This window comes from Eulemur rufifrons, chromosome 2 (assembly GCF_041146395.1).
Source record: "Eulemur rufifrons isolate Redbay chromosome 2, OSU_ERuf_1, whole genome shotgun sequence".
Lineage (NCBI taxonomy): Eukaryota > Metazoa > Chordata > Mammalia > Primates > Lemuridae > Eulemur > Eulemur rufifrons.
In genome coordinates, this window is record NC_090984.1 from 50,507,933 (window position 1) to 50,528,247 (window position 20,315).

Genomic DNA, 20,315 nt, shown 5'->3' on the forward strand with positions numbered 1-20,315 from the left:
TATATAATCAGTCCTCAGTGATGGTTTCATGACACATTGGTTTGTTTGAATCAATGATGTGGTATATTGCACACAATTTATTATTAATTTTTTTTCTAAAGTCTATGAATGAGTTACTTTTTAAGGTTTTGGGACAGATTAAAAAGTCAAGGTTAAAACAAATTCAAGATTAATTATATACCCAGTAAAATGATTGAAAATGAAAGACACAATTCCAAATGTAACCATAATGAAAATTCTAATTGCTATATTAGATAGGTCATGCTCATCCTAAATAAAAAAAGTCTTAGAAAGGCATAAATGCATGATGGCTAACTTATATTACACTCTGTGCTTGATATTTTTTTTTTTTTTTTTTTTTTTGAGAGGACATGGTTTAACTCCTTGCTACTAAAAGTATGGTCTGTGGATCTGTGCACTAGTATCACCCAGGAGATAATTGGAATGCAGACTCTCAGGGGGTCTACTTCATTTCTACTGGATAAGGATGTATTTTTTTTGTTTGTTTGTTTGTTTGTTTTTTTGAGACAGAGTCTCACTCTGTTGCCCGGGCTAGAGTGCCGTGGCATCAGCCTTGCTCACAGCAATCTCTAACTCCTGAGCTCAAGCAATCCTACTGCCTCAGCCTCCTGAGTAGCTGGGACTATAGTCATGTGCCACCATGCCCAGCTAATTTTTTCTATATATTTTTAGTTGTCCGGTTAATTTCTTTCTGTTTTTTAGTAGAGATGGGAGTCTTGCTCTTGCTTAGGCTGGTCTCGAACTCCTGACCTCGAGTGATCCTCTCGCCTTGGCCTCCCAGAGTGCTGGGATTACAGGCGTGAGCCACCGAGCCCGGCCAAGGATCTGTTTTGTAATAAATCCTGAGATGATTCATACGCTCTTTAAAATTTGAACAGTCTTGGTATAATATATCTCTCTATTATTTAAATTGGCAGTGTTTTTTTTTTTTTTTTTTTTTTTTTTTTTTGAGGCAGAATCTCAGAAAGAGTCTCTGTCACCCTGGCTATAGTGCGGTGGCATCAGCCTAGCTCACAGCAACCTCAAACTCCTGAGCTGAAGCAATCCTTCTGCCTCAGCCTCCCCAGTAGCTGGGACTACAGGCATGCGCCACCATGCCCGGCTAATTTTTTCTATATATTTTTAGTTGTCCAGCTAATTTCTTTCTATTTTTTAGTAGAGATGGGGTCTCGCTCTTACTCAGGCTGGTTTCGAACTCCTGAGCTCAAACAATCTGCCTGAAATTGGCAGTGATTTAACTATCCTTAGTTAACTGGGAAGGTAGAAAGTTTTTCTAATCTATGTTGATTCATTTTGTTAAGTTACTCCTAAATCATGCCATGTGCTTTTTAAGTTTTAACTGTCAAGAGAAATTAAAATATGAAGGCAGTTGCATGAACTCATACCTCTTTCTGTGGCATCTGAGTCTGAATGGGAGCACAAAGCAATGTGTTCATCCCTATTGAGAAAAAAAGACTGTAGTCAGAAAAATACATATCACTAAGAGCCTGATTTTCCTTTTCTTAGGTTTTTCAGCAGTTACAAGTATTTACCAATTACTAAGCCCTTCATGAGGACTTACAAATTATTTTTTTTTAATTTTTAAAAAGTTTTATTGATATGAAATAGTTGTATATATTTTGGGGGTACATGTGATATTTTGATACCTGTATACAATGTGTAATGATCAAATCAAGGTAATTGAGATCTGTCATCTCAAACATTTCTCTTTGCTTTGCGTTGGGAATGTATTAAATTTTATTTACTTTTAATGGTCCTATTTTAATGACAGAGATATCAATGATTATTATATCCTCTGTGCAGTGACAGGCAAATTGGAATAGAAAGAATACTTTAGATACCATAGAGAAAACACCATTCATAAATGCATACAGGCAGGAAAGAAGTTCATATGGGGAACTGTAAATAATTCATCATGGGCTAGAACATGGTGGGAGATAATCCTGGAAGGGAGGGAGGCCAAATTATAAAGGACTTTCTAAGTCACTGCTAAGGAATGTGGGCTTTATCCTCTAAGCAAAAAAGTGTCAGTGAACCATTTTAAGCTGGGAGGAAATATAATCAGATTTAAAAATATGGAGAATAAATCGGAAAGATGAGAAACTAAATACCATAGCCCAAGTAAAAATAATGAGGGATGAGGACTTGAATTAAAGCAGTGGCAGAACGAATAGAAAATAGGTAACAGATTTGCAAGATATTTAGAAGACAGAATAGACAGAAAATAGGGCCAAATAGATATGGGGAATAAAGGAAGAGGTCAAAATGACTCCTTGATTCCTGATTTGAGTCACTGACTGAGTGAGTGGGAGTTCAAAATAGGGAAAAGAGGAGGAATAGCAGGTTTGAGAGAAATATAATAATAGTGAGTCTGTGGAATTTTAAATTGAAGACTTTGTGTAAAAGACAAAGTTCTCTATATCTTTTTTCATGATTCTTATACATATACTTATCAAGGAATCTGGATGTAGAGAAAGATGTATGATGAAAAAATTATTCCAGTCATACTCACCAGTAATCTCACAGTAATTATCTTCTAAATTCTTATTCCTAAAAATTAAAAAGTAATTGTATAATCTGTACCCCAAACAATTACCAAGAATCTTTCCACAACTGTTAGAAGAGTGGGGGAAGTAAATCGTTTTCATAGAATGACTGGCAGAGGACTAGGTGCAGTGGCTCACACCTATAATCCCAGTAATTTGGGAGGTCAAGGTGGAGGGATCACTTGAGGCCAGGAATTTGAGGCCAGCCTGGGCAACACAGCAAGACCTCCATCTCTATAAAAAAATTTAAAAATTAAATTAGTTGGGTATAGTGGCACAGATCTGTAGTACCAGCTACTTGGGAGGCCGAGGTAGGAAGATCACTTGAGCCCAGGAGTTCAAGGTTACAGAGCTATGAAACCCACCACTGCACTCCAGCCTGGGTGATAGAACTAGTGCTGACTCAAAACAAAACAAAACAAAACAAAAAAGAATGACAGAAAAACTACAAACACATCTTTTAAAAAGAGACTCATGTAATACTGGCTGAAGAAATTATAAAGCAATTAAAGGACACTGTTCAGATTGGTCTTAATGGTTTGTTAATTTCAAGAATACTATAAAAATATGCTTAATACATGCTGCTTGCTTGTTAAAAAAAAAGAATGACCTGTAAAGCAATTCATTTTCTAGAAATTTAGCCTTAAGAAAAAGTAAATAAAAGGAAACAACCCAAGTTTCCATCAATAGGGAGCTTACTAAATGTTGGTACAGACATATAATAGATTATAACAGACTGAGTTCATCTTTATATAATAACATGGAAACTCTTACTATATTATTAAGTGATGTCATTTTTGTCTCTTATTTAAAAAAACAAAAGCTAAACATGCACTTGAATATATACAAAAAACTTCTGGGGCTGGGCAGAATGGGTCTGGAAAAGAAGGGTGGCGAGAAGAAGGGCCATTTTGCCATCAATGAGGTGGTGACCCAAGAATATGCCATCAACATTCATAAGCGCATCAAGTGGGCTTCAAGACGGGTGCCCCTCTGGCACTCAAAGAGATCCAGAAATTTGTCATCAAGGAAATGGGAACTCCAGATGTGCACACTGATATCAGGCTCAACAAAGCTTTCTGGACCAAAGGAATAAGAAATGTCTCACACCCTATCTATGTGCGGTTATCCAGAAAATGTAATGAGAATGAAGATTCACCAAACAAGCTCTATACTTTGGTTATTTATGTACCTGTTACCACTGTTTTATTTTTTGCAGAGACAGGGTCTCACTCTATTGCCCAGGCTGGAGTACAGTGGCACAATCATAGCTCACTGTAATCTTGAATTTCTGGGCTCAGGCAATCCTCCACCTTAGCCTCCTGACCAGCTGGACTACAGGCATGTGCCACCATGAGTGGCTAATATTTTTTTTTTTAAATGTTTTGTAGAGTCAGGGTCTCACCATATTGCCCAGTCTAGTCTTGAAGTCCTGGCCTCAAGCGATCCTCCTGCCTCTGCCTCCCAAATTGCTGGGATTATAGATGTGAGCCACTGTACCCAGCCAATTTTTACTTTTTAATATTTACTTTTCAATTTATGTCCTTCTGCAACTTCTTGAAACCATGACTACTATTACTTCCATTTCTTTTTTTTTGTTTTTTAAATTTTTTATAGAGATGGGGTCTTACTATGTTGCCTAGGCTAGTCTTGAACTCCTGGCCTCAAGCAACCCTTTCTACCTCTCAAAGTGCCGGGATTACAGGCCTGAGTCACTGCACCTGGCTTCCATTTCTTTATTTCAATGATTTTTTTTTTTGGAGACAGGGTCTTTCTCTGTTGTCTGGGCTACAGTGGAGTGGTATAATCATACCTCACTGCAACCTCAAACTCCTGGGCTCAAGGCATCTTCCTGCCTCAGCCTCCCAAGTAACTTGGAATACAGATGTGTGCCACGACACTCAGCTAAGTTTTCTATTTTTTGTAGAGATGCTGTCTCACTATGGTGCTTAGGCTAGTATCAAACCCCTGGCCTCAAGTGATCCTCCTACCTCGGCATCTCAAAGTGCCAGGATTATAGGTGTGAGCCACCACGACTGGCCTGCATCTTGCTTTTTATAGAAAGTAATAGAGATTTTTCTATTTAGTACATATAAAAAGAGAATCTTTTTTTTCTAGCTGTACAGTAGTCAATTATATGGAAAATGTGCGATTTATTTAAGCAGGCCCTTCCTGATGGACCTTTAGGACCTTTCACAACTTTTACTATTATAATAAATGCTGCAGGGAATAACCTTATCTGTTCATCATTTCAAACATTTAAAAGTATATTGGTGAGATAAATTCCCAGACATGAAATTGCTGAGTCAAAGGGCGTGTGCATTTGAAAGTTTGAATGATACTACCAAGTTGCTTTCTACAATGTATACTCCACCTAGCAATGAGTGACTTTTTACCTATATCCTTAACTGATTAGGCAGAAAATAATATCTCAGTACAGTTTAAATTTGTAACTCTCTTACCATACACAAAGATAACCATCTTTTCATTTGTGAAAGAGACACTGGTATTTACTTTTCTAGGTATTAATATTATAATAAGACTAATTTAATAAAAGAAATCTGAAGACTTGCTATTTATTGTTTTGTACCATCTGATGAATTTAAGGATTTATATATGAAAACTGTGTTTCATCACTATTAAAACTATAAGCTGCAAAATGCCCATATTTATCAGCTATAGCAGTACACTAAATTCTGTAAAGAATTTGTTTTCTGAATTAATCCTAAGTACTCCACAAAAGGGACATGAAAATAAAAAACAAAAAGAATATTAATTTGTAACTTTAAAAATATAATTTGAACATTTCTTTTACTTACTGTACAAACAGAACATTTCCTCCTGCTTCTGTTTCTAAAAAATAAAAGTTAAATTTGTTCAAGGATACACTGATAAAAACATTAGAAAAATTATATAAGGATATTAACAAGAATTATAAAAAAAAGAAATTACTAACTATCCACTCTACTCTCCACCTTCATGATTCAAGGTAAACTTTTTTTTTTTTTTTTTTTGAGATAGAGTCTCACTCTGTCACCTGAGCTAGAGTGCCGTGGTGTCAGCCTAGCTCACAGCAACCTCAAACTCCTGGGCTTAACCAATCCTCCTGCCTCAACCTCCCAACTACAGGTGTGCACCACCATGCCTGGCTAATTTCTTTCTATTTTTAGTAGAGGGGGTTGTGGGGAATGGAGGGGTGGTGTAGTCTTGCCTAGGCTGGTGTCAAACTCCTGACCTCAAGCAATCCTCCCACCTCAGCCTCTCAGAGTGCTAGGATTACAGGCATGAGCCACCACACCTGGCCTCAAGGTATACTTTTTAAACAGTAAGGTGGACAGTAAGTTATCTGGTTATATAGGCACAGTAAAATTTTAAAGAAAACAGATTTAGCAAAAGTTACAGTAACATATTTACCTGCCATTTCTGACTTTCTCACTATTTTCATATGAGGCTCTGTCTGGAATACCCTAGAAAAGAAAATGAAGATTCCTGAAAATCTGTAATTCTTAATTAGAACCTTTTGGTGTTAACTTATAGTCTACATTGAGGTAGGTAAAAATAAGAATTTGACTTCAGCCTCTTCTTTGCTACACCACGCATTATTAATATCTCAAATACCAAAATTAGTTTAGCGTATTAAAATGTGTTACAGGTTTTTAATGAGCTCTAACCTAATCATTCTTTTATCCCTCTTTTAAAAAATTTTTTTATTTTACTTTATTTTTTGTGGAGATGGGATCTCACTACGTTGCCCAGGCTGGTCCTGAACTCCTGGCCTCAAGTGATCCTCCCACCTTACCCCCCAAAGTGCTAGGATCACAGGCTTGAGCCACCACGCCCAGCCTGTTTCTTTTTTAAAGATAATACTGAATAACAGCCTTTTAAATAGCAACTTTCTAATGTTTATCTAATTGAAATACAGATTATCCAAGTTACCAACATATTGGTTTGACACACAAAAAGCATTACCTGTAACATTTTCATTATTTCTCCTTTCAACTTACTTTATAGTATCTGCAAAGCTGACTCGACGAGAGTTTTTCTTATTCCTCAAAGCACTGGATTCCTAAGGGCAAAGAATATATGGTATGATTCTTAATAAAACCACTGTGAATTAGGTCTCCAGACTGACTACTGTAGACAAAGGTCTTATTCTGAATTAATTCTTCACATGCCATAGTATGTGTCAGAATTTCTTTCTTTTTTAAGGCTGAATATTTCACCATATATATATATTAGTTAGAAGTTAGCCAGATGAAGAGTTGAGTAAAGGAGAGTTGAGTCTAGGCAGAATGTGTGCAGAGGTCCTGAGGCAGGAAAAAGCTCGATGCGTTTGAGAAACAGAAAGATTAGAGAGGCCAAAATTATGTCTGCATTCTTCTTGTTCTAGAGGACGTAATTAAAAAAAAGAAAAAAAAAAGAAGAAGACAAAATTATATGTCTCCAAAACTATATGCATTTTAACAATCAACAAAATGTACTAAAAGCCAAGTGTATACCAGACACAATAAATACAAAACACATGATAAAATTCTTGCTCTCAGAGAGTTCTCAATTTACAATGGACAGAAGTAAGTAAGTATTGTAACAGTTACAATAGAAGCTGTTAGGGGATGACTTTCTGAGAGAGGTGATACCAAAGCTGAGTCTTGAAGGACAAACAGGAATTAACTAAATAAAGAAGAGGGCTGGCCAGGCACAGTGGCTTACACCTATAGTCCCAGCTACTTGGGAAGCTGAGGCAGGAGGATTGCTTGAGCCCAGGAGTTTGAGGTTGCTGTGAGCTAGGCTGACACCACTGCACTCTAGCCCAGGCAACAGAGCCAGACCATGTCTCAAAAAAAAAAAAGGAAGAAGAGGGCTACAGATTTATGATAAAGCAAGTATGAAAAAATGTAAATTGTAGAATCTAGGTGATGAATATATGAACACTCACTGTAAAATTCTTTCTACTTTTTGGTATGTTTGAAAAAATTTTTCATAAAATGATAGGAGAAAAAAGAATGAGGGACTAGCTACCTAGATAGAGGGAAGAGCATATAAAAATACGTGCAGGCTCACTGGCTGGGCGTAGTGGCTCACTCTTGTAATTCCAGCACTTTGGGAGGCCAAAGGTAGGAGGATCACTTGAGGCCAGGAGTTCAAGGCCAGCCTGGGCAACATAGCAAGACCCATCTCTACAAAAAATTAAAAAATTAGCTGGGCATGGCAGCGCACACCTGTAGTCCCAGCTTCTAGGAAGGCTGAGGCAGGAGGATCCCTTGAGCCCAGGAGTTTGAGGTTGCAGTGAGCTGTGATGACACCACTGCACTCCAACCTGGGTGACAGAGTTAGACCCTGTCTCAAAACAAACAAAATAACAAAACTTACAGGCTGAATAGTACATGTCTTGTTTGGGGAATAGTAAGCAATTTTGAATGGTGGGCTACATGTATGAAAGTGGTAAGAAAGTAGGCTAAAAAATTAAATAGAGGTTAAATATCATGCATGTCAGCACATACAATTGTTTGGATGCTTTTTTCTTTTCTTTTTTCATTTTTAGTACATTTCAGAGAAGGAATGGGTCAACCCCCACAAGTGGAGGAGATGTCAGTTGTTTGGATTTTAATCTAAAGACCATTGTACACACATTCAGTTGGGAATCATTTATGATATTTTCTCTTTATATAAAGTTCCTAACTATTAAAAAAATCACTGAAAATAGTTATCTATAAAGCATTTGCACTAGGGACTTACCTGAACTGCTTCATTCCCACCTCTGAGGTCCTGGAGAGGACTCCTTGGAGGTTTCAAAATCTAGAGGTAATGATTAGATTTTTTAAGATCTGGTGTTATCTAGTAAGAATCAGTTTATTTCAAGTTATACCATGAGTAGAAAGCTAAAATTTCTATAAAAACCTCTGAAATTCCTCAGATTCCTACTGCTCAGTGCTATGCCATGCGGCAGATTTAAAGATTTCACATCTATTCCTTTCTACCTCTCCACCATCCCCACTTAATTTACCTACTCTCATCCCATATGGTCTGAGTGAAGCTCTCCACCAGGGGTGGGGAATCTGCAGCCTTAAGTCCACATGCGGCCTTCTAGGTCCTTAAATGCCGTCTTTTGACTGAATCCAAATTTTACAGAACAAATCCTAGTATTTTTATTAATACATTTTTGTTCGTCTTTTATATTTTTATTTTGTTTTTAAAATGGACTATTTAAAATTCAAAAAAATAAAATAAGTTTCAATGAAATAATCTTCCCAGATTGACCGGCACAATTAGAACATTAGTAAACCATAGGGCTAAATTGATGGCTGTTATGCTCATGATTTAGTTCTAACTTCCCTGCCTAACTGGCACTACTACTGCATGAAGCTGGTTGTCGAGAGTTTATGGAGGTCAAGTATGCCAGTCTGTTATCAGCTTTTGACAACAGTGCACTATGTTTTTGTTTGAAGCAGAATTTGTGAATAGTTGCACAGCTCGACATATTTTTTAATTCTGTCTGCTTAACAACTCATTATATCAAAGAAGACCAAGAGAACGCTGAAGGAAGAAAACAGATTTTTTTTTTTTTGAGACAGAGTGTCACTTTGTTGCCCTGGCTAGCGTGAGTGCCGTGGCATCAGCCTAGCTCACAGCAACCTCAAACTCCTGGGCTTAAGCGATCCTACTGCCTCAGCCTCCCAAGTAGCTGGGACTACAGGCATGCGCCACCATGCCCGGCTAATTTTTTCTATATATATTTTAGTTTTCCATATAATTTGTTTCTATTTTTTTTTTTTTTTTGAGACAGAGTCTCACTCTGTTGCCCAGGCTAGAGTGAGTGCCGTGGCGTCAGCCTAGCTCACAGCAACCTCAAACTCCTGCCTCACCCTCCCGAGTAGCTGGGACTACAGGCATGCACCACCATGCCCGGCTAATTTTTTCTATATATATTTTTAGCTGTCCATATAATTTCTTTCTATTTTTAGTAGAGATGGGGTCCCACTCTTGCTCAGGCTGGTCTCGAACTCCTGAGCTCAAACGATCCGCCCACCTCGGCCTCCCAGAGTGCTAGGATTACAGGCGTGAGCCACTGCGCCCGGCCCGAAAACAGATTTTTTAAAAAGAGGATTTGGAATTGCAATATTATCTTGTTTCTGCTAAAGATAAGATGATTTGTTTGCTTTGTGATACTGCAATATCAACATTAAAGAAATTCAATGCTCATCAGCATTTTAACACTCATAAGGACCACAAATATTTTAAATTAAAGGGAGTGGCACAAAAGGTTGTATTGCAGAAATTATTAATAACAGATGAAAAGCAAAAGCAAAGACAATTCTTTCAAGCAGCAATAAGACCTGGAAATCATGCCACTGAAGCAACTTATAAAGTAGCTTATATACTTGGGGAAAAAAGGGAAGCCATTCAATGATGTAGAAATTGTGAAAGAATGCATTGTCTAAGTCGTAGGATGCTTAGACGCCAATAACATTTCAACGTACAAACAACTGCCTCTTTGAAGAACCATAATTGATGGACAGCATGAATTAGCCTTCAACTTAAGAGAACAACTTCATGCAGCACTTCAAAAGGAAAATATATATTATTCAATCGCTTTGGATGAATCAACTGATACTACTGACTTGGTGGAGGTTTTATACTTCTTCATTTGGGTCATAACAGAGGATTTTCTTTGCTATGAAGAGTTACCCTCTTTGAGCACTCTTGTGAACAGAACACAGGGAACAGATACCTTCAACAACTTTCAGGATAAATGTTGTGAAGTTGGACTGAATTTGGTACATTTAGTGGGTGCTTGTGCAGACGGTGTACCCTCCATGACAGGAAAGCATGAAGGGTTTATTGCACAGATAGAAAAAGTATTATTAATAACTGGCCACGCACAGTGGCTCATGCCTGTAATACTAGCACTCTGGGAGTCCAAGGTGGGAGGATTGCTTGAGCTCAGGAGTTCAAGACCAGCCTGAGCAAGAAGGAGACCCTGTCTCTACTAAAAATAGAAAAATTGCCATGTGGTGTGCGCCTGTAGTCCCAGCTACTTGGTAGGCTGAGGCAGGAGGATTGCTTGAGCCCAGGAGTTTGAGGTTGCAGTGAGCTATGATGATGCCACTGCACTCTAGCTGGGGCAATAGAGCAAGACTCTGTCTCAAAAAACAAAAGTATTAACAGATCCAGATATTTTCATTTCTTTCCAATGTATCTTGCATCAACAAAATCTCTGTACTAGAATTAAATGTCTGCTCAATGATTTGCCTTATATGGAAGTGTGTTAAACTATTTGCCATTTTTTTTAATTAAAATTTTTTTTCTTCACATCTTAAAAAAAAACCTCTCTGTGCTAAAGTTACTATTTTAAGTGACACTTTGCAACAAGTTATAAGTATTGTTAATTATATTCTTTTTTTTTTTTTTTTTTTGAGACAGAGTCTCACTCTGTTGCCCAGGCTAGAGTGCTGTGGCATCAGCCTAGCTCACAGCAAGCTCAAACTCCTGGGCTCAAGTAATCCTTCTGCCTCAGCCTCTCCAGTAGCTGGGACTACAGGCATGTGCCATCATGCCCGGCTAATTTTTTCTATATATATTTTTTAGCTGTCCAAATCATTTCTTTCCATTTTTAGTAGAGATGGGGGTCTCGCTCTTGCTCAGGCTGGTCTCAAACTTCTGACCTCGAACGATCCACCTGCCTCAGCCTCCCAGAGTGCTAGGATTACAGGCGTGAGCCACCGCACCCGGCCTGTTAACTATAATCTTAACATACTAGAGTTGAAGGATGAGGTATTCAATGTGAATTTGCCTTATCATTGTAAATTGTGTTGGCTATCACAAGCACAGGTATTAGCCAAATTTTATTTCTGCTAGAACAGACAGTCAAATTTTATGAAGAACAGAATCAGCAATGTGAATTATTGAAAGAAGATTTCTATAGTAATGCAGCATTTCTTTGTGATAGCATGTCAAATCAAAACAATTTGAATATTTCTTGGCAAGGTAAAACTAAGTCTGTATATGATATGTGGCAAAAAATCCAAATATTTTGAAAAAAAGCTAAGTTTTTTTCAAAACACTTCTTCTTCAAAAGGAAATTTCAGATGAACATTTTCTCCAGTTAGCAAAGGTCACTGATGAGCAGGGTGATATGTGGAAATCCTTTGAAGAATACATAGCTGTTATAGACCTATGAATTCGAGATTATAATGAAAGTTTCACTGCCTTTGAGAATCATGACATCACACTCAAATTAGCATTTCAGCCTCAACTAGTTGATATCACCAAGGCACTTAAAGAATGACAGATGGAATTGATTGAGCTCTCAATAGATGACAATTTGAAGTTATTGTTTGATGCTAAGAAAGATCCAACTGAAATATGGAAAAATGTAGAATATCCATGCCTTTAGCAACATGCCTGAAAAATGCTTTCTTGCTTTTCAACCACTTACTGCTGCAAATCTACATTCTACTATCTAACTCAAATCAAGACACCCTTAAAGGCCAGGCGCGGTGGCTCACACCTGTAATCCTACCACTCTGGGAGGCCGAGGCGGAAGGATCGCTTGAGGTCAGGAGTTCGAGACCAGCCTGAGCAAGAGCAAGACCCTGTCTCTACTAAAAATAGAAAGAAATTATCTGGCCAACTAAAAATATATATATAGAAAAAATTAGCCAGGCATGGTGGCACATGCCTATAGTCCCAGCTACTCAGAAGGCTGAGGCAGTAGGATCGCTTAAGCCTAGGAGTTTGAGGTTGCTATGAGCTAGGCTGACGCCATGGCACTCTAGCCCGGGCAACAGAGTGAGACTCTGTCTCAAAAAAAAAAAAAAAAAAAGACACCCTTAAGGCCACAAACAACTGATATCCATTTAGAGGATCAACTGAAACTGCAACCAAATATTCAAATGCTTTCTAACAAAAAGCAGACAAAACAGAGTCATTAAAAAGTTAGTTAACTTTAAAATTAACAAATAATTTTCATTTTTTGAAGTTATTAAGTACATAGTAATTAGATTTTTATAAAATAATGTACAGTTTTAAGTATATTTAATTAAAGTTTCTTCTTGAATGCAGCCTTATTTTATTACAGCTAAATTAATGAAGGCTTCCAACATGAAAAGGTTCCCCACCTCTGCTCTACACCAACTCTAGGGTACAACAATCTGATATTTTCTTGTCAATAATGATTGGTTCAGGAATGAGGACTTGACCCGTATCAGGCTAATTGAGCCAACAAGATTCAACTCTGAATCTTTTCTATCTTGAGCAAACAAATACTATTCTTCACGTAGGACTTGAACTTGAAGTAGGGAGATCTAGATATACCACAGTAATCCCAGGAAGAAAGTTTATCTGCTGACAGAGATTAACATAAGCAGGCAGACCAAGCAAAAAAAGAGAAAGTAAATCCTAGAACTGGTGACATTATTGGAACCCCTGGTCAGTAAGTTGTGCCTAAATCCATCCCTATCTTTGGATTTTTTAGTATCATCACCCAATACATTTTGTACTTAAATTAGTTTGGATTGGATTTTTGTCTCTTGCAACAGCTTTGTACACCAGGTTAAATATATTTTTTGAACATCCTTACTAAAGTATAATGTACATAATGCAAAATCATAAAATTAATAAAATATGAATTTTAGTATATTTACACAATTGTATAACCAGGTTAATTATTTGAGTCTTTATCCACAGAGCAATAGGAAACCAGTGGGGGTGGGATGGTAAAGCCACAAAGTTACTGTGATATACAGTTATCATTCAGCAAAAGGTAACAAATATTAATTTAAGTATGTCTTTCTTACTGAGGAATGTCGTCTTCTAACAGGTCTCTCTTTATTGTCACTGAAAAAGGAAAAGAAAATCATGTACATATTGGTAAAAGACCAAATTTTCAAAAGCTATCATCATAGCACCCCTTACATTCTTTTAAACTGGCCATCACTTTCATTTAGCATTCTGGCCAGCAAAAGTTATAAGAGTTTAAACTCAGTATTGAAATTCAGTGTTTTAAAATACATACTGTGTACTACAAGTCTATCTCTTGAATAACAATCGTACAACATAATTTACATATTTATAGAAGTACAATAATAAGATAAATGGGCAATAAATCAAGAAACTCCAGTTTTAGTTTTACTACTGTGTTTTAGATTAGGTTTTGAAAATTCAAATGCCCATGAGGCCAAACAGATAATTTGTTAGATGTAAGAAAAATAGGTCGTGTTGAGACTGTAATGACCTGGAGAATTCCTGCTTCATTTAAAGGCCAAAGTCATTACTTTGCTCTGGTTAGTTGTTATCAAACAAGAATACGAGCCCATTATTGCCACACTTGATTCTTCAAGAGGAGCTGAAAATCCAATTGTTGGATGAAATCTTGAGATTTTGAAATTTTTGGTAACTAATTCAAAACTTAAGGCTGGACGGTGGCTCACGCCTGTAATCCTAGCACTCTGGGAGGCCAAGGCGGGTGGATCGCTCAAGGTCAGGAGTTTGAGACCAGCCTGAGCAAGAGCGAGACCCCGTCTCTACTAAAAAAAAATAGAAAGAAATTATCTGGCCAACTAAAATATATATAGAAAAAAAATTAGCCGAGCATGGTGGGGCATGCCTATAGTCCCAGTTACTCGGGAGGCTGAGGCAGTAGTATCTCTTAAGCCCAGGAGTTTGAGGTTGCTGTGAGCTAGGCTGACGCCACGGCACTCACTCTAGCCTGGGCAACAAAGCAAGACTCTGTCTCAAAAAAAAAAAAAAACAAAAACAAAAAAAACAAAAAACTTAAAAAACACATGTAGGCCAAAGCCAGTGTGGTGGTGCATTTCTGTAGTCCCAGCCATTCAGAGGCTAAGATGGGGGGATACCTTGAGCCCAGGAGTACAAGTCCCACCTGGGCAATATAGCAGGACCCTATCTCTAAAAACAAAAACAAAAGCATCATGTGTAAGCCAAAAACATTATGTCTGTAGGCTACAAACAGGCCACTAATTTGTGATGCCAATTTTAGACAAATCACTTCATCTTCCTGCGCCTAAATATTCCTATTCTTAAATTGAAGAGATGGGAAGTGGTATTTAAAGTCCCTCTCAGTTTTGACTGTGGATGAGTTTATATAAATATATGGCAATGAAAGCTATGGCTTTGTAACACTTACTTCTCCCTGGAACAAAATGGAAAAAGATTTCAGAAGTTATGGATACGACTTACTAGTTGAAAGAACATCTTTCTCTGTTAGAGTATAACATTTCTAGCTGCATTAAATGAACTTACTTTTCTTCATTAGTCTCTGAAGACACCCCATCCATTTCTGAAGAAAATTTTTTTTCTGTAACAAATACACAATATTAGAAAAAGTGAGAAAAAAGGAAGGGAAATTACAATCTATGATGAGATTAAGAGTACAGTTGTGACTTTAGGGTTACTTTCTGAGGGAACATCAAAAACAGGAAGGAAAAAACTACATTACATGGATATAAAACCAGACATTTTAAGCCACTCCTGTTATAATTAATACTTCTTGAAAATTTTCACACTTAAAATAAAATCAGTGACTAACTCTGATCTGGATAATATGAACTTTACTGATTCAAATAAAAATTTGGCCTAACTTATAAAAGCTTATGGATTACATAATAATTCAATCCCAAAATGGGAATCAATTAGTTATCTAAATACAGAGGATTTTCATTATGTGCATGTTTTAGGAAAATTCAACTATAAGTACTCAGCAAAAAAATTTAAGATTTACAATTAACACTTTAAATAGTAGAGCTGATTATGCTTGAAATTCCACTCAGTGAATATTTGCGCTGGAAAGAGAGAAATAAGAGGCATAACCTGAAATTTCCTCAATTGGTCTCAGTTCCTACCTCCCTATAACTAAATTAGATTTTCACTTTATGCATTAACTTTAGAACCTAACCTCTGGGTAAGAAAAAAATGCCTTTGTAGATTTAAAATTAAGGAGCAATACTTTATACTAAACCTGAACTTCAAACTGAAATAAAAGTCTGCTTACTTTTAGTATCACTGAATTCAATTAGCTGTCAATGTAGATAAAATTATGGGGATCTTTTAGAATTTGATCCCTGATCCTCTCCTTTTGTCCTTGATCACTTTCTTCACATGTTTTTCCATTCTTCTGGTTTTACTTACCTCCTATTCACAAATAACATTGATATCTACTTAAAATAATTTTTTTTTTTTTTTTTTTTTTTTTGAGACAGAGTCTCACTCTGTTGCCCAGGCTAGAGTGCTATGGCATCAGCCTAGCTCACAGCAACCTCAAACTCCTGGGCTCGAGCAATTCTTCTGCCTCAGCCTTCAGAGTAGCTGGGGCTACAGGCATGTGCCACTATTATCGGCTAATTTTTCTATATATATTTTTTGCTGTCCATATAATTTCTTTCTATTTTTTTAGTAGAGACGGGGTCTCGCTCTTGCTCAGGCTGGTCTCGAACTCCCGAGCTCAAACAATCCGCCCGCCTCAACCTCCCAGAGTACTAGGATTACAAGGCATGAGCCACCGCACCTGGCCTTAAAATAATAATTTTAATTTTAACTTTTTGCACCAGTACAAGGAGTTGATTATATAAGACTGATTAAATTGCTGTTTTTTAAACTAGCAGCAACTTGCACTCTAATATCCTCCTTCCCAAAAGCAGCCACTTTTACCTTTAGCTGATTATTTTTGTATTTAATCTAGATAACTTGTTAATCTAGATAACTTGTGTATATTGCCATTTTTTTTATTATTCTAGTTTTTGACATTAAACTGTCTTCCCACCATAGAAGATAAAAAGTAAACTCCCTTTCCTGCAACCATTTCCATCGCATACACACACACAAACAGATCAATACAGTACAAGGCAAGATTACATGCCAATCTCATTACCATAAGTATTAAAATCCTAAATAAAATATTAGCAAAAAGATTCACTTGAACAGCCTAAAAAAAAATAACAAATAAAAAAATAAAAAACATTAGCAAAAAGAATCTAGCACTTGTAAAAAGGGTCATGTATCACGGTTATGTTGGTTTTATTCCAGAAATGAACAACTGGTTGGCTATGTATGGGGGGCGTGGGGGATGTTGCCTCTGTAGTCTTAGCTACTTGGGAGGCTGAAAGAAGAGCCCAGGAGTTTGAAGCTGCAGTGAGCTATGGTGATGCCACTGCACTTTAGCCCAGACAACAGAGTAAGACTCTGTCTTACAAAAAACAAAACAAAACAAAAAAACCCAACTGATTGCAAACATCAACTTAATGGTTAAACTTTGAAAAATTTTCCTCTAAAATCAAGCAAGTATGACAGCTATTTACTTCTAGTCAATCCATTATCAAGTCTTAGTAGTTGTATTTCCAATACATATCCTCAATCCATTATCTTTCACATAGAATACTATTATATCCACCTCATTGGTATCCCTACTTTCACTCTTATCCTCCCACAATCTTTTCTCCACACAGCAGGGGGGTTATTTTCTTAAAACATAAATCACATTTAAGACATTTCCTACTTCCCAGCCTTAAAGCCCATCAGCAGGGCCAGGCGTGGTGGCTCATGCCTGTAATCCTAGCACTCTGGGAGGCTGAGATGGGAGAATGGTTTGAGCTCAGGAGTTCCAGACCAGTCTGAGCAAGAGCAAGACCCTACCCACCCCCACAAAAAATAGAAAAAATTAGCTGGACATGGAGGCACAAGCCTATAGTTCCAGCTAGTTGAGAGGCTGCGGCAAGAGGACAGCTTGAGCCCAGGAGTTTGAGGTTGCTGTGAGCTAGGCTGACTCCATGGCACTCAAGCCTGGGCAACAAAGTGTAGACCCTGTCTCAAAAAAAAGAAAGAAAGAAAGAAAGAAAAAACCATGGGGCGGGGGGATAAAAAAAAAAAAAAAACCACACAAACATTTTCTATTTAAAAACCCTTCAGTGGCTTCCCACCATACTGAGAATAAACTCTTCACCAGGACCTACAGAGCTATACAAGATCCAGTCCCTGCTTGCCCCTGAGACTTCATACTTTATCTCATACCACAGTCTTCCTCATTGACTATGCTATCCATACTAGTCTTTCTATTACTGCACACACAGAGTTCTTTCCTGAATCAATGTGTTTATATTTGCTACTCTTTCTTAGCAAGAAAGACAAGAAAAACATTCTTTGTAGTACTGTGTATGTCTTCTTTGTAGCATTATCCCAACTGTAATCTAAAATCTATTATGTAGGCCAGGCATGGTGGCTCACGCCTGTAATCCTAGCACTCTTGGAGGCCGAGGTGAGAGGATCGCTTGAGGTCAGGAGTTCGAGACCAGCCTGGGCAAGAGCGAGACCCACCCCCGCCATCTCTACAAAAAATACAAAAAATTAGCCAAGTGTTGTAGCATGCACCTGTAGTCCCAGCTACTTGGGAGGCTGAGGCAGGAGGATCAGTTGAGCCCAGGAGTTTGAAGTTGCTGTGAGCTATGATGACGCTACCGCACTCTAGCCCGGGTGACAAAGTGCAACTCTGCCTTCAAAAAAAAGAAAAAAGTGAGTGTGTATATGTGTGTGTATATATATATGTAAAAAATACATAAAAATCTGTTATGTAAATTAACTATTCCTGTAACCTCCACAAACTACCTTTGCCACAACAGTAAACTCTATGAGAATAGGGGTGGTATCTCTTATATTCACTGTTATAGCCTAGCAATGCTTTGTAAATAGGAGCTCAACAAATGTTTGCTTAATTAGTAATTAAAATAAAATTATTTAAGCCTTTATTATCACCAACTTGCATATTTTTTCTCCTTTGGAAATATTTTCAAATTCAGTACACGTATTCAAAATTCTCAGATAAAAATATTAAATACTACCAACTCTAGATTACCTAAACATGTTTGCTGTTTGAAATAGTCACTGAGCATCATTTCTGTCCAATCTGCAGACCAGCTGACACTTAATTAACTGATAAGATTCAAAACTTACTGAAGTCCCCCTTTTTAAAATATTGTTACATAAGTTCCACTTTCAACAAAAATATTAATAGGAGACCCCAGACTCTTACATTAAGCTTCATTTATAAAACACTGTTATGGTTGAACTCTTGATTACTGCCACACTGATTGATTATTGATTGGTTCCACATTTATTGATTACTGATTGGAACCCAGGGTGCTGTAGCATACTCACAGAGGTGTCCTGAGATATTTTTGAGAGACACAGAGAAATTTTTTCTTTTTTTTTCTTTATTGAGACAGAGTCTCACTCTGTCACCCCAGCTAGGGTGCAGGGGTGTTATCGTAGCTCACTGCAACCTCCAACTCCTGGGTTCAAGAGATCCTCAACCTCAGCCTCCCAAGCAGCTTAGACTACAGGCTCTGGCCACAATGCCTGGCTAATTTTTCTATTTTTAGTAGAGATGGGGGCGGGGGTCTCATTCTTGCTCAGGCTGGTCTTGAACTCCTGACCTTAAGCGATCCTCCCACCCCTGGCCCACAGAGCAATTCTCGACATGTTAGGCATTGTATGAACTGCTAGCTCAAACTAGTACCCATTCACATTACATTAGTTTTAATAACTTATTGTGAAGCTAGATTTTTGGCAGTTGGTATGATAAAAAGCAAGCACCTTTTAATTAAATTACTACAGGAAATTAGAGTGGCAGTGTACAAACTGATTCCAAGCTTTGAGAAGTTGTGCAGTGTCCAACAGTTATACATATGCACTTAGTAAGAAATTGTGATTTAAGAATAAAATAAAAAATATCATCTTTTCCTTCAATTTATGTATATTGTTTTCAAATGGCTAGTAAGTGTCTGGGACATAAATACTTATTAAGTTGTTTAGACATAACTACTGTACTTAATAAATGGAACTGGTAGGTATTTCTTTTGGTCTATGGGTACCACAAACCAAGAAAGTTTGGGAACAACTAGTCTAAATAATCCAGACATCTGCAAACTACTGCCACATGGCCAAATCAGCCTTTGAGCTAAGAGTGGTTTTTATACTTCTAATGGGTTGTAGAAAACAAACAACAACAAAACAAAGAATATGTGACAGAGACAATGCGAGTGATCATGTAGCCCACAAAGCCTGAAATATTTACTATTTGGCTTTTTGCCCATTCCTGCATTTATACTACTGATATCTAGAGTTAATATTTTCCAGTGTCCAATGATATAGATTAGACCTGTGCTATCCAACACAGTATTTATATTTAAATTAATTAAAATGAAACTAAAATTTTTCTTTGGTCACAACAGCCACATTTCAGGTGCTCAGGAATCCCATGTGGCTAATGTGATACCATGTTGCAGTACAGATATAAAACATTACCATTATCACAGCAAGTTCTATTGGACAGTACTGTCCTATTAACATCTATAGTCAATATCTTGTACAGTCTATTCTTTAGCATCAAACACATCATTACTGCAATTCCAAATATTTTTACTCAATTTACATGTATTTGTCATCTTGTAAACATTTCCAGCCATTCACATAGTCAACAAGAATTATACTGCTTTGAACCTAACTTTTAATTATCACAACTTTACAATATATTAACTCCCCATCTCTGTAAATCATCCAAGTTCCACTTCAAATACCACCTTCTCCATGAACCCTATGTTAGCCTCCATTGCCAAAAGCATCAAATAAGCTCTCCCTTCTCTGTGCTCCCATACTACTTTAGAATGTCATATAATCCTTTACATTCTGTCTTGTATTACAGTTATTTGTGTATATTAATCATTTCCCTTTCTGAATTGTAAA

The 20,315-nt window shown here is 37.2% G+C and overlaps 1 protein-coding gene across 1 annotated transcript in view; it reads right to left on the bottom strand.

The window, feature by feature from the left end:
- KNL1 (kinetochore scaffold 1) overlaps positions 1-14,863 on the bottom strand; it is a 49,736-nt gene extending 34,873 nt beyond the window's left edge. The window contains exons 1-8 of the mRNA XM_069461503.1: positions 14,829-14,863; positions 13,364-13,403; positions 8,304-8,363; positions 6,572-6,633; positions 5,982-6,034; positions 5,387-5,420; positions 2,534-2,571; positions 1,407-1,459 (exon numbers count right to left, since the gene is read on the bottom strand). Coding sequence (XP_069317604.1) covers positions 1,407-1,459; positions 2,534-2,571; positions 5,387-5,420; positions 5,982-6,034; positions 6,572-6,633; positions 8,304-8,363; positions 13,364-13,403; positions 14,829-14,863 — 375 coding nt within the window. The remainder of the gene's footprint in view (positions 1-1,406; positions 1,460-2,533; positions 2,572-5,386; positions 5,421-5,981; positions 6,035-6,571; positions 6,634-8,303; positions 8,364-13,363; positions 13,404-14,828) is intronic.
- Between the last annotated feature and the right edge of the window lie 5,452 nt (positions 14,864-20,315).